The 14,705-nt window shown below is 32.9% G+C and overlaps 1 protein-coding gene across 1 annotated transcript in view; it reads left to right on the top strand.

Moving 5' to 3' along the window:
- The window catches only part of ARID2 (AT-rich interaction domain 2), a 179,446-nt gene that overhangs the window by 111,496 nt on the left and 53,245 nt on the right, over positions 1 to 14,705 (top strand). The window contains exons 7-12 of the mRNA XM_043886363.1: positions 4,783 to 4,849; positions 4,946 to 5,196; positions 5,521 to 5,617; positions 5,713 to 5,922; positions 6,707 to 6,874; positions 12,885 to 12,966. Coding sequence (XP_043742298.1) covers positions 4,783 to 4,849; positions 4,946 to 5,196; positions 5,521 to 5,617; positions 5,713 to 5,922; positions 6,707 to 6,874; positions 12,885 to 12,966 — 875 coding nt within the window. The remainder of the gene's footprint in view (positions 1 to 4,782; positions 4,850 to 4,945; positions 5,197 to 5,520; positions 5,618 to 5,712; positions 5,923 to 6,706; positions 6,875 to 12,884; positions 12,967 to 14,705) is intronic.

Below are 14,705 nucleotides of genomic sequence, written 5' to 3'. Positions count from 1 at the left end.
GTGTGTATCAGCTTCCTTTTGGTTGATATTTATATGTTCTTACTTTATATTCAACCTTTTTTATCTTTATATTTTAGATCAGTTTTTTTGGTAAATAACATATATTTGGGCTTTTTTTTTTTTGCTTCCCTGGTGGCTGAGACAGTAAAGAATCTGCCTTCAATATAGGAGACCTGGGTTTGATCCCTGGGTCGGGAAGATCCCCTGGTGAAGGGAATGGCTACCCACTCCAGTATTCTTGCCTAGAGAATTCCATGGACAGAGGAGGCCTGGCGGGCTACAGTCCATGTGGGTCACAAAGAGTTGGACACAACTGAGTAACTGACACTTTCACTGGACCTTTTACCTCTTAGTTGGAAAAACTTTGATTTTAAAATTAGTGTACTTATTCCATCTACTTTAAGTATAATTTTGATACATAATTATGTTTAAATTTACCATGTTCTGAATGGGTTTCTAAATGTCTTGCCTGTTTGGTTTTCTTTTCTGTCCTTCACCTTTCTTACTTTTTTTAAATTGATTGGACTGAGTATTGTTTATTTTTCACTATTGTGCCCACATAGATTTTATATACACTTATTCTGTTTTCTTATTGATCATATTAGCAATATTTTAATCCTTACTAATTTTAGTGACTAAATAATAGTAACAATTTAATAAATTAGTACTTACCTCATTTTTTATTTATATACAACTTTTGTTGGGCAATGTTGCTTTTTCAGGTTTCTTAAATAGAATCTTAGACCATTGATTTTAGATTTTTTATCTTGTATCAATATATAAAGCTGTCAATTACCTCTATAAACAACTTTAAATATTTTCCCACAATTTTTATGTTGTCATTATCATTTAGTTCATTGTATCTATTTCCCTTGTGATTTCTTCTTTGACTCATGAGTTATATAGAAATGTTTTATTTCTGTTTTCAAACTACCTTTTATTGTTATCATTTACTGTCATTATTATTACTGCTTTTTAATTGCATTCCATTTTGTCAGAGAACATCCCATATGATTTCATTCTTTTTTAATCAAGACTTGTTTTATAGTTCAGCCTACATTCTTTCAGTTATAGTTCAGAACATTCTTTCTGGTGAATGTTTTATGCACACTTGAATGTTTTTTGGATGTAATATTTGTTGATAACAATTAAGTAAAGAGTGTTGACAGTGTTGTTCAATATTTCTGTATCATTGGTGTTTTTCTATATAACTTCTATGATTTCTTGAGAGTTGAATGTTGAAATCATCAACTATACGCCCTGTCAGTGTTTGTATCTCCTATCGGTTCTGTTAGTTTTTGCTTCATGTATTTTGAACTCCAATTTTTAGTGGCATGTACATTTAGGATTATTATTTTTGCTTGGGTTTATTTAACTTTTTTTTTTCTTTTTCATGAAATTTGGAATGCTTTTGGCAATTATTTGTTCAATTTTTTTTATTTCCCCTCCTGCCTTTTAGGAATTGTTCTACAAGCCACTGTGGCTCTGTTCCTTGATTTAAGGCCTTTTCGTTTTCTGTGTATGGATAGTTTGTATTGTTATTTTTTTTTCTGTTTTCTAATTAAGCCCATCTAATCATATTTTTTTATTTCAGATATTGTTTTTCAGCGACATTCCATTTGACTTTTTTATATTGTCCCACATTTCCCTTAATTATGTTCAAATTTTCCTTTAAGTTGTTGAGCATATTTAATGATAGTTGTTTGAAAGTTTTTATCTCCTAGTTTTATTATTTTCGGGGGGCTTCCCTGGTGGCTCAGAGGTTAAAGTGTCTACCTACAATGTGGGAGACCTGGTGGCAACCCACTCCAGTATTCTTGCCTGGAGAATCCCATGGACGGAGGAGCCTGGTGGGCTACAGTCCACGGGGTTGCAAAGAGTCGAGCATGGCTGAGGGACTTAACTTTCCTTATTATTTCTGGGTCTTTTTTTGGTTAAAACACATTTGCCTTAGTTACGTGTCATGTTTCCTACTTCCTTTGTGTGTGTGCTCAGTTGTTCAGTCATGTCCGACTCTTTGTAACCCCATTGACTGTAGCCTGCCAGGCTCCTCTGTCCATGGAATTTTCTAGGCAAGAATACAGGGTTTCCATTTTCTACCCTAGCTGATCTTTCCAATAAAGGGACAAACCTGCATCTCACGTTTCCTACACTGGCATGCGGATTCTTTACCACACAACACCTGGGAAGCCCATACTTGCTTTGTACATACTGTAATTTTTCAATTAGATATAGATATTGAAATACTACATTGTTTAGTGTCTAGTTTTTGGTGTCTTTCTCAAATGTTGAACATTGTTCTGGTATACTTTTAATTAATATATGGGTATTTGTTATGACAAATACAGGACTTGTTCAATTGTTAAGTCATGTCTGACTCTTTGTGACCCTATGAACTGCAGCATAACTGGCTGCCCTGTCTTTCACTGTCTCCCAGAATTTGCTCAAACTAATGTCCATTGAGTCAGTGATGCTATCTAACCATCACAGCACTAGTTTTATCTTTATTCTTAAAGGGTGGACTTATTTGGAGCTCAATTAGCTGGGTATATGGGTGGGTGTGTCTGTGTATACACACATATGTATGTATATGGGGGAGCCGAGGGGGAGAGAATTTATCTTCTCAGTTTAGTAATTGCTATGGTCTTTTGGGTTTATTATCTCCGTTCCTTTATGTAGAAAGAGTGTCTATGTAAATGTATGGGGCAGTCATTGGGCTCACCTCATTTGCCTGTCATATTTCAGTGATTACAGTTTTACATTGCTTTCTTGTCCAGTTTCTTTTAAACACACTTGTTTTATACATGTTGGTTTATGATGGGATGACTACTGCAGTACCGTTATGACCTGAACAAAATTTTCTTCCAAGCATTTTTCATAGATTTTAATTTTATGTTTATTTTTACCCATAAGACTTTTTAAAGTATTTTATTTATTCAGCATTTATTTTTATTCAAATCACGTCTACCTTTTCATGCATTTTTTTCCCCCAGTGCGGGTTTGCAGATGACATTTTTCTGTTTTCATTTGTCAGAAAATGTCTTTATTTCAGCTTTTATGTTGAAGAGCAGTTTCACTGTGTAAAGTTTCTATAATACTTTGCCACATGTTTACGTACATGACTTTGAAAATATCCCAGTCTTCTGGCTTCCATGATTTCTTTTACAAAGTTTCCTGTAATTTTAGTTGTCTTTAGTTGTCTCTTTAGTTGTCTTTAGTTGTCTTTTTCAAGGTTATCTGTTCCTTTTCCCTCATTTGCATTTAAGATTTTTTCTTCATCTTTGCTTTTCATGAATTTTTTTATGATGCTTCTCCACATTTTATCTTTCCTTAGAGTTTTGAGTGTTTCTTAAGTCTGTGGCTTGGCATCTTTCAATTGATTTAGAAAATTTCTTGGCCCTGTCTTTTCAAATACTGTTTTTCCCATTCCTATTTTTCCACAGGAACTTCAATTAATTCTGTGTTAGAACTTTTCACTGTATATTTCTTGAATGATTTTATTCTGTTCATCCTTTTTGTCTTTTCATGCTTCTAACTTGATATTTTTTCCTGCCATCTTTTCCAGTCACTAATTCTTATTTGAGTTGAATCTAATCATTCATTAAATATGTCCATTCAATTCTTGTTTTCAGTTCTAGAATTTCTGTTTATCTATTTCTTAAGGTTTCTGCTTATATGCCAAACTTCAGTCTTATTTTTTATTTCTTTTTTTTCCATGATCATTTAAAATTCCTCTCTGATATCTTTATTATTTGAGTTTCCTGTGGCCCTTTTTTCTTGGTTATTGAACATTGTCTTCTTCCTTTATATGCCTAGTTCTTTTTTATTGTTACCAAACATTTTTTTATCTTGAGTTTTTTTGCATTGAGTCATTTTGTTTGTGGATTTTTTCTCAGGTTATGAATTCCTCAAACTGAAATAGTTATTTTGAAATACACATCAGAATATTTAGAAATAAGTAGTGAACTAATAGCCCATGTGCTTCTTTATTAGTACAGAAGTAATAAGATAATAGAGCTAAATGGCATAGAAAAGTTAAAACTAAAGTTCATTTTGTATAGATTTATCAATATAAAGGTGTTTGTTTCTTAGTCTGAAAAAGATTAAGCAGTGGATTTTGACTTATTCCCTCTCTCATAAGGATCAAAAAATAATTTGTAGAAATGGAGTACTGAAACACAACCTAAATATCTGGGTTACAAATCTGTAAACACAAATGCTCCACTACTTGCTTTTTTATATTCTTCTAGATACAGATTTACTCAGTAGCTAGCCAGTTATGTCTTAGGAGTCTGTAAATAGAAATACTGTTTCTGTGTGCAGTTTATTAATGGAATTAATGACTATCATAATTTTTGAGTACTAATGAGCATAAATACCATTTCTAGATATTTTCCACAGCTATGAAGTGATCTGTGGTTCACATTGATGGCAGTGTCAGAAGAATTTCTATTACCATTGTGGTTTGTTTTCTAACATTCAGAGTTGAAGAAAATGCTGAGGAAATGCCAAGTTTTAGTTAGAGGTTAATGAACTTAAAGATGCCATTCTTTTTAGAGATGGGCTAATTTCTTTCACAGACCTTTTAGGATCTCTGGGCCCCCAGCCAAAATGATATCTTTGAACTATAGAAATTCAAGTATTTGTGTCGAAGACCTAAGTATATATAATATAATGATATCTACATGAACTGAAAATAGCAGAACTATTGTGACTATTTTTAAACTAATAGAATAGTTATTTCAAATTGTCAGAATTAAGTTTAATAATTTCTCATTACAGTTTTGGAAAGACATTGTTGATGATAATGAAGTACGTGACCTCATATCTGACAGAAACAAGTCTCATGGTAAGTCAATGAGGAAGTATTTTTAAATAAATCTGAAATATCAATAATAATAAGTACAATATCAATTTAAGTAAACTATGTTTTCTTCTGTTGTAGAAGGTACATCAGGAGAATGGATTTGGGAATCTTTATTTCATCCACCTCGAAAGCTGGGCATTAATGATATTGAAGGACAACGGGTACTTCAGATTGCAGTGATTTTGCGAAATCTTTCCTTTGAGGAGGGCAATGTTAAGCTCTTGGCAGCTAATCGTACCTGTCTCCGTTTCCTATTACTTTCTGCACATAGTCATTTTATATCTCTAAGGCAGTTAGGCCTTGACACATTAGGAAATATTGCAGCTGAGGTAAGCATGTGACAGAACCTTAAAACAATTTTTATAGTTGGCAGAATATTTACTTTAAAACTTCAGGATGTGGGATTATTATATTTGCTATAATTATAGAATATTAAATGCTTACATATAGTTTTTGCCTAAAGTGGTATTACACAGTTGTGTGGAGAAAAATATTTGAAATGATGCTCCAGATTTATTGATAGCTATTTTCACAGTCATTACATTTTTAAAATTATACAATATTCTATTCATTTTTATTCAATTTGAAATATGCATTTGGATATAAATTGGATGAAGCCTCTCTCAACAGTAGTGTCCTTTCTTTTTTTTCAGCTTTTATTGGATCCTGTTGATTTCAAAACTACTCACCTGATGTTTCATACTGTTACAAAATGCCTAATGTCAAGGGATAGATTTTTAAAGATGAGGGGTAAGTGCTCACTTAAGTTCTCACTGTCTAAAGTACGTAAGCTTTGTATCATGTTTTAAAAGACAAATACATGTTTATGTGTGTATGCTTTTCAGGCATGGAAATTTTGGGAAATCTTTGCAAAGCAGAAGATAATGGTGTTTTGATTTGTGAATATGTTGATCAGGACTCATACAGAGAGATCATTTGTCATCTCACTTTACCTGATGTGCTGCTCGTAATCTCAACACTTGAGGTGCTATATATGCTCACAGAAATGGGAGATGTAGCTTGCACAAAAATTGCAAAAGTAGAAAAGAGCATAGGTAAGACTAAACCAAATAAGAAAAATTAATTTTCTTTATTGAGGAAAAATACTTAATGTGCTGTAAAAAAATCACAGTTGATATTTGGGGTTTACTTTTTATCTTGAGGAATCATTACCCTTTCAGACACACTTGTGTTATTCTTTCTGCCTGTTTTAGATAATAAAAAAAAACTTCTATCATAGAGAGACCAGGGTGCATGTGGCTATCAGTTCTTTCTTTCTTCTCTTTATTTCTGTAACTATATATTGAGTTTGAAATCAACAAGATGTCTGTGTCTTGCTCTCCAGGAAGCAGGACCATCTGTTTCAAGTGGTCAGTGCTAGTAGTGGTACTGTTAATGAACTCACCTTCTTAGTGAGTTGTCAGTTTTAAATACACTTAATAAAACATGTCACATTAACATTTTCATCAGTGATTCAAATTATTTATTTCTTTGATATAAATGCTAAACTCAGAATTAATAAAGATTTGGCTTGAAAAGTATTGAGAAATAAAGATGTAGTTTCCATATCAGTGGTTCCTAAATCTGGCTACACATCAAAATCACTTGGGAATGTTTTTAAAAATGAAGATAATCTAACATCTACCCCAGAGCTTCCAAATCAGTTTTCAGAGATTGAGCCTAAAAATCTAAAATTAAAGATCCACAGATAATTCTGATGTATAGTGATTCATAAACTGGCATTTGAGAAGCAGTGTTTTATATAGCATCTATTTTTCAGTGATGTCATTGTTTTACAAAATTATTGAGTAACAACTGTTGGTTTTTAATTTGTTTTAGACATGTTAGTGTGTCTGGTTTCTATGGATATTCAGATGTTTGGCCCAGATGCACTGGCTGCAGTGAAACTCGTCGAACATCCAAGTTCCAGTCATCAAGTTTTATCTGAAATTAGACCACAAGCTATAGAGCAAGTCCAAACGCAGACCCATGTAGCATCTGCCCCAGGTTAGTATCTTTGTATGATCTTTTTCAGTGTGGTTATTGGTATGTAAGATTTAATACTAAGGATAAATTTAAATTGGCTTCCTATGTGGCACTAGTAGTAAAGAAGCTGCCTGCCAATGCAGGAGACGAGAGAGACGTGGGTTCGATCCCTGGGTTGAGGAGATCCCTTGGAGGAGAGCATGGCAACCCACTCTAGTAATCTTGCCTGGAGAATCCCATGGACAGAGGAACCTGACAGGCTATGATCCATAGGGTCGCAAAGAGTCAGACACAGCTGAAGTGACTTAGCACACAGCACATAAATCTAGTATGCAGTACAGGGAACTGATGTTCGACGAGAGTTGGCCAAATGAAAATTGAGTATGTACATTAATTTCTTACATATTATACATTCTAGGAGCAGCAGGATCAAGGTGAGCACAGAAGAGGAATAGTATGATAAATAAATGAAGTTGAAAAGGATTTAGAGTAGTGTGAGGGATTAAATATTATTCACAGCTGTGAGAGCATTAAGTGCCCTAATGGGTTTGTGATTTTTTTCATTAGAAATTGATAGACCAGGAATAAATTAATCATATATTACCTTATAGTTCTCTCAGGTGGTTATCAGAATACAGAAGCATAATACCTCTATTATTTTTAAATCTTGTAACAAACCCTTCAAAATCAGCGCTTATGATCAGACGTGTGTGTGTGTGTGTGTTGTTCAGTTGCTAAGTTGTGTCCAACTCTTTGCAACCCCATGGGCTATAGCCCTCTAGGCTTCTCTGTCCATGGGATTTCACAGGCAAGAATACTAGAGTGGGTTGCCATTTTCTTCTCCAGAGGATCTTCCTGAGCCAGGGATCAAGCCCAGGTCTTCTAAATTGGCAGGTGAATTCTTTGCCACTGAGCCACCTGGGAAGCCTGTGTGCATGTATACAAATGCTATTGCATGCACCCTTCCTAGGATTCCTTTGGGTTAATTGTATTTAATTCAAATATTTTTAACTAGATTTCAAACCTGTCCTTCAGTTCTTAGACTGCTTTCTCCTGGCTCATTATGAGTTATTACTTTATATTTTAGCACTCAGCCTGTTTGCACTCCACTTTCATTTGTCCTAACAAAAACAATCCGTCTTTCACCTCACCTTCTTTCTCACCATGGCAACCCACTCTGGTACTCTTGCCTGGAAAATCCCATGGACAGCCTGGTTGGCCACAGTCCATGGGGTCACAAAAAGTCGGGCAGGACTGAGCGACTTCACTTTCACTTTTTTCACTTTCTTTCTCACCATTCCCAAGATAATTCTCTTTCCCCCTTTTTTTTTGGTGAAGAATGCTCATTTTCTCAGTTGATCTTAACACTTTATATTACTCTGAGAGCTATGTGGCATGAATTTCCACTTCTTACCCCTTCCCTTACAAACTTACTAGCATTTAAATTCATCCTCCTTCTTTTCTTTGTCTCAAGAAGAGATGTTAACTATTTGTAGTCTGAATACCAGTCTTTCCCAACTCCTCTTTTCTGTATCTTAAACTTTTCTTTCTTTAGTTGCTTCTTCAGCCTAGACATAACATTCATATCATGCTCAACCTCTCCCACTATCAAAACAAAAACCTCATTATCCTTAATCTTAAACTACTACATTCATTTAATCACCAAATTCTGTTGAGTCTTCCTAATAATTTTTTGATTGCCCGTACTGATAACTCAGTTTGGACCCTCCTCATCTCTCTCCAGCTATTTTGTTCTTCTCTCATTTAATCATGGTCTCTGTCTCTCTTCCTCTCTTCTACTGTAACCCATATTATCAAAATTATATACCTGTATGCAAAGTATGTAATATGTATCACCTATTTATTTCCATTATGCCCCTCTGCCATATAATGGAGTTGTATCATATGTGCATTTAACTTAATAGAAGGCATGAAATAAATAGGTAAGTCTGACTGCTGATTTTAGTGAGTTTTCACCCGTAGGCAGTAGATATTAAAGAGCTGATATGTATTGGAGAATTGATGATAAAGATGTTAATAGTTTCTCAACCTTGAAAAGGAAATGAAACAGTTCATACTGCTAGTTAAGTGGGTAGTGGGCGTATGTTTTTTATCCTCAAAGGAGAAACTTTTAAATTAATTTAAAATATTTAGTTAATGAGAGCCATAGGGAAACTGTTCAACAGAGTAAAACCAATAAATTATCAGTGATATGCTGAACTATAATAGGTCATTTGAAAAATATTCAGAGGTAATTTTCATGAAAACTCCTTTTGCCTTATTGCTGACCTGTGACCTTAACAAGTGAACCCACCGCCCAGTCTAAGAGTTGATCCTCATTGGCAAATGAATAAAATTAAATATTGACAGTTTCTTGTGTATGTAGTGCCATTGATAGAAGTTTGCATAGGCCTCTAGGAACCTAAAAGAGTTCATTTTTATGCTGGTGAGCACTTTATTACTTGCTCATCATGAATGACAACTCTGAATTGTTTGATTAGTTACCACTTATAGCTTGGCTTTCCTCCCCATCATTTGTTTAATACTGTTTTCTAATGGAATGATTATCTTTAAACTTTTAGCTCACTTCCTCTCATCTATCTGCAAATACTGTGTTTTTGTGATGTATTAAATTGATATTACTTTTTATATCCTGTGGAATCTTGATACATAACATTATCCATTTAAAAAATAACACATATTCTTAATATTAGAAATTTTATACTGTCCCTCTTTCTCCGTGAACTCAGATCCATCACCCTGTCAATACTTACATAGACATTTTAATTTTAAGGTTTTTCAATTTTGTTACATTATAAAGCCCTAAGTGTTAAAAATTTATTTTATTGTTACAAGGTTTAATAATAAACAGTCCATAAAACAATAGTAAATATATTACAAACTTTTATAAATAATTAAAAGAAGCAATTATTGGAAGTGCATCTCTTAATGAGATGGACAAGACTTTTTCCCCTAGTTTTCTGGAAAGTATTACTCTAGTGTATCTCGGAGTATTTTTTTTGTTGCTAGAATTACAATTAGTTTCAGCATTAATTTTATCTGTTTTTCCTTTTTATATATTTAAGTTCACATCATTAAATATAGTTTATATCAATAAATAGTTGAGAGTAGAACTTAAAATTATTATTTTTCAGAATTATCTAAAAATTATTAAAATTATATTTAGTGATCTTCTGAAAATTTGAGTTCTGCTTTGTTTTGTTGAAATCAAAGAATTAATAATACTTGATTTGTAAAATTATTTATTGCCTGGTGAGTATAGATATTTATTTTTAAGTTTATTGAAAACATATCAAAAAATATTAATAAGATATGAGTGTAAATTAAAGTTGCTACTCTTTCAGTCAGTTGCACCTTGTTTAACTTAATCTGTTCAGGTAGTGTTAGCACAGTGGTTCTGCAACTTTATGGTGCATCAGAGTCACCCAGTGGGCTTTCATGCTGATTGCTTGGCTCCATACCCTGAGTTTCTGATTCAGGTGAATGGGAGAATTTTCATTTCTAACAAGTTCCCATGAGATACAGATGCTTCAGGTCAGGGCACGATTGCTTTGAGAACCACTGGGTTAGGAAAATTTTAGTAGTCTTCATTTCATGACCACAGCGTTTTTTGATAAAATGCTTTTTGTCATGTGCATGAATACATTTTTGCCAGTCTTGGCCCTGGAGATTTACCTCATTCAATTATGGAAAATGTCTGCCACATAACCTAACTGATAAAGTTAGTCTTTATTAATCAAGAGTATCTTGTCTCAATTTCTGTTATTAAGAAAAAAATCCAACTTTATTTTTCAGTCCAAGAAAATATGTTGATTTATGTTCCCGTGAAATCTTCCTTATTTCAGAATTCTAAGATAGCTAAACTTGCCCTGAGTGTGTCGTGTGAATGAAATAAGATGCCACTACCTTCAGTATTTCTTTAAATATTCTGTGTGCTTTACTTACTCAAGATTCTAACTTAAACAGTAATACACTCTTTGGTACTAGTTGAGAGATGGAGGTGGAAAGGACATTAAGCAGAAATTGTCATCACTTTATATTAATAATATATCCAAATTTAGAACATACCGAAGGACCAGAATACCCAATTTTTAAGGCTGTACATTGCCCTTAACTATAATATGTAAAACACTGGGATAGACCTGAATCCTTACCCTAATACCTTGGTTTAGACACGTTTTGTGGATACTAATGTTTCTACTTCTCATTGGTGTCCCAGAGGTATTTATACAATCATCATCATAGCTAACATTTATGTAGCGCTTTCTGTGTGCCAGGCATTGTTTTAAGTTACTTACATATTAACTCCTTTTAATCCTCATAACCATCAATAAGGTCAGTGTACTGTTACTTTGCCCCATTTTATAGCCAGAGGGGTTAAGTAGCTTGCCCATGGTTACACAGCTAGTGAGTGATGGAACTCTATAGCCAGCTTTCTGGCTCCAGGATCTTGAATTTAACCATATCTTACAATGTTTAATAGAGTTAAGACTTTGTTCCAAAATGGTTAAAGAGCAGTCATCAAAGAGGAGGTCTTTCTTTCATGCACAGCAGTTTTATGAGGGAATATATACAAAACTTTGAAAATCTGGAAATGATTCCATCTCAAGTATAAGTGCCTTTGTATTCTTTGGAATGTCTTCAGGTATCCTGAAGACCAGGATTCTCAGTTTGTAGCCACTTTCATAGTAATTATTTATTTCTAGTTTATACTTTTAATTTAATTGTGGCTATATTATTTTTCCTTATGCATTGTTTATAAAGTTTCTCATAATTTCAACACAGTTTGTAATGTTTCCTGCAATTGTTTATTAATTGATTCAGATTTCAGTCAGAGTAGGGTATATTCTTACAGTATAATCGATCAAGAAAAGGGAAATTTCTACATGGAGTTAGGCCTTAGAAAGGTATTTTCTGTAACTGTCATCAAGTTGGGAGAAGAAAAAAGATAGGCTGGGGTTGTACAAGAAAAATACCTTTGATTCTAATTACGATGTTCTGTTAAGAAGCAGAATATCACAGTATGTCCTCTGAAATGTGACAGACCTGAATTCAAAGTCAGCACTCCTAAAAGAAGGCTTTCCAGCTATACTCAGCTCTGCTGTCTCCATCATGTGTTCTTTGTTCATCTCTGAGCTTTAGTTTTTCATTTGCAAAATGGGGGCAATTAAATTTAGAACTATATATGAGATTAAAACAAATCATGTAAATGTAAATGGTTTAATAGAGAGTAAGTATTTAAAAGTGGCTGGCTGCTGTTAGCTGTATCCCAGTGGAAGCCTGGAGTCTTACCAGACAAAGGTCAGGATTGCTTCAGATCATTCACAGATTGGACTGACTGTGGGGCTCTTCTAGTTCCAATAATTTAGAAATTTATGTTTTGCTTGAGGGTTCTGAGAAGTTTTGCTAGAAAGTCACCTGAAAAAAAAAAGAAGGTACATTTTGTAGGTTTAAAAAGCATATATTAATGCTGATTCAGTGGTGAAACAATATAATTTTTAATCTATAAATATGTAAGATTCATATTTCATTATAAACTTAATGTAATATCATGTTTCTATTATCCCATGTTTTTCTTATTTTAATTAGTTCTAACATAGAAGTTGGCTATTTGTTCATTATATCTGGAAATTTTATATATGCCACTTACAGAGTTAATATTTTAAATTCAAAAGTGAAATTTTTTTTGATGCAATCTGCTTCTGTAACTAATCTGAGAGAGATGTTTATTTACTGATACATTGTGCTGTATGTCCTCGGGCTAATTATTTTAATCAAGTTGAGTGTTAGTTTCTTTATGTATACACACCTCACAGAATTAAAAAGATATTAACAGTATAAAGTTATGTGTGTTCCATTATGAGTTTCTTTCTCAAATTTCTATATTTTCAATATGTTTATACACCTTTTTAAAAGGTATTCATTGTGAATATTAATTGGTTCCATATCCATGAACTAAATACGGCCTGTAGCTTTAAAAATGATGTAGCTAATGTATTTTTTTCTTTAGCTTCCAGAGCAGTTGTAGCACAGCATGTTGCTCCACCTCCAGGAATAGTGGAAATAGATAGTGAGAAGTTTGCTTGTCAGTGGTAAGTGGTTTATTTCTATTAAGGCTTTATCCTTGGGAAGAATAAAGCAAATGAGAAAAGGAAATTATTTCAGCAGTCATCCAGAATGTTTTACTCTGTATTTCTTTCTAGTTAGAGTAGGATATCATTTATATAAGAAAGGACAGTGTAAAATTGCTTCACCTGTATTTTGGGATAGTTTGAAAGTAAAGTATCAGAATCTTCAGAATTAAAATAGTCTGATTAAAATTTCATTAAATTACACCATTTCTTTTCAAGTAAAATTTGTGTTAAAAAATTGTCATTGATTTTGTAGAAAATAAGGTTTGTTGTATTATAGAATTTGTTTTTCGTAATATTTTATTAAAACTGAATTGGACTGACTTCTTAGAACCAGATTTTGTTTTTAAATGTCCCTTCTTTTTGACCAAAAGCAAAATTTCTTGTTCATTGCTAGTTAATTTTTTCTTTTTTTGAATAGTAAGAGGTAACTAATCAAATGATAGAATAACCAGTATGTCTACATTGAAATATCAATTTTAAAATAATATTTTCTTGAGAAGACTGACTGGTCACATCTCAGCCACTTCCTGAAAAAAATAAATGTAGAATTGGTTAGATTTCATTTTTTCATGGCTAATTGCCTCTACATTGTTTATGAATTTCAACTTAAATTCTTTAGAAGATTAACAGATTGAAATGTAAGATCACTTTTCAGTGATGTATTACTTTAAAAAATTTCTTTCCCCCATTCTCTAACATTTTTCTCCCATTCCATGTTCCTGTCACTTTATGTTCCATATTTTTGGTGCTTTCATATCTGTGTTCCTATGACACTTTTCTCTACTTTTCTACTTTTCTTAAATCAGGTTTATGGTAATACCTCTAATTTTTTGCTATTGCTTCATATTCTGTACTGTTACACCTGACCCTTTATACTTGATAAATCTTCCAATGATATTAGAAAATACTTGTCTTCTATATTGAAACCAAACAGTTTTTTGTTTCTGGTCTATTTGAAAACTCAATACTCAAAGTTAAGAAAGTTGGTGAAAATAAGTACTGCATCCACTGTAAAATGTGTGTGTCTTAGTTATAGACTTGGTCTTATAAATTCTTATTTCTGCCATTTCTAGGGAGGAGGAGAAGAGAAGCATTTCAAATTATTCTATCATAATTATCATTTGATTCAGCTAATAGGAAACAGCTGTAGGTTGGCCTGTCTTGTATGTATATAGTGAGTCCTAGAAAGAGTCCTATATGGTTAACTAGGCTTCCAATCCTAAATTATAGCTGAAGTCACTTTATGACAAAGACAAAACTGAAGTTTGAATTACCTTGTAATTAATTAGGAATAGTCTCTGAGGTGGGGAAGGGGAGTGTGCAGCTTGAGAAGTATCATTGTTTTAGGAAGTAGTTAAATGTTTTAGGAGAGTTTTTTTCTGAAGAAATTTGATCCAAGAGCAACAAAAGTTTAGTTGTTTTTCCTTCATTTTTCACATCACCAATAACTCATAATTGGGAGCTTCTGTTATATTTTGATTGTTACAAGATAGGAACCTGAGTATTCACTGTATAAAATTAATGTGTTGTAGAATGTTTATTGCCAGCATACCATCTCTGCTGATGTATTCACATATATTTGTGAATATTGGTTTTTATATTTGTGGATAATGATTTTTTATACTAAAATAAGAATGATTAAGTAATCTCTTTATTTGATTTAGTCTGCCTAAAACCTCGCATATATTTTTGCTAAT

Source organism: Cervus elaphus, chromosome 3 (assembly GCF_910594005.1).
Source record: "Cervus elaphus chromosome 3, mCerEla1.1, whole genome shotgun sequence".
Classification (NCBI taxonomy): Eukaryota; Metazoa; Chordata; class Mammalia; order Artiodactyla; family Cervidae; genus Cervus; species Cervus elaphus.
This window is presented reverse-complemented; position numbering and strand designations above follow the sequence as displayed.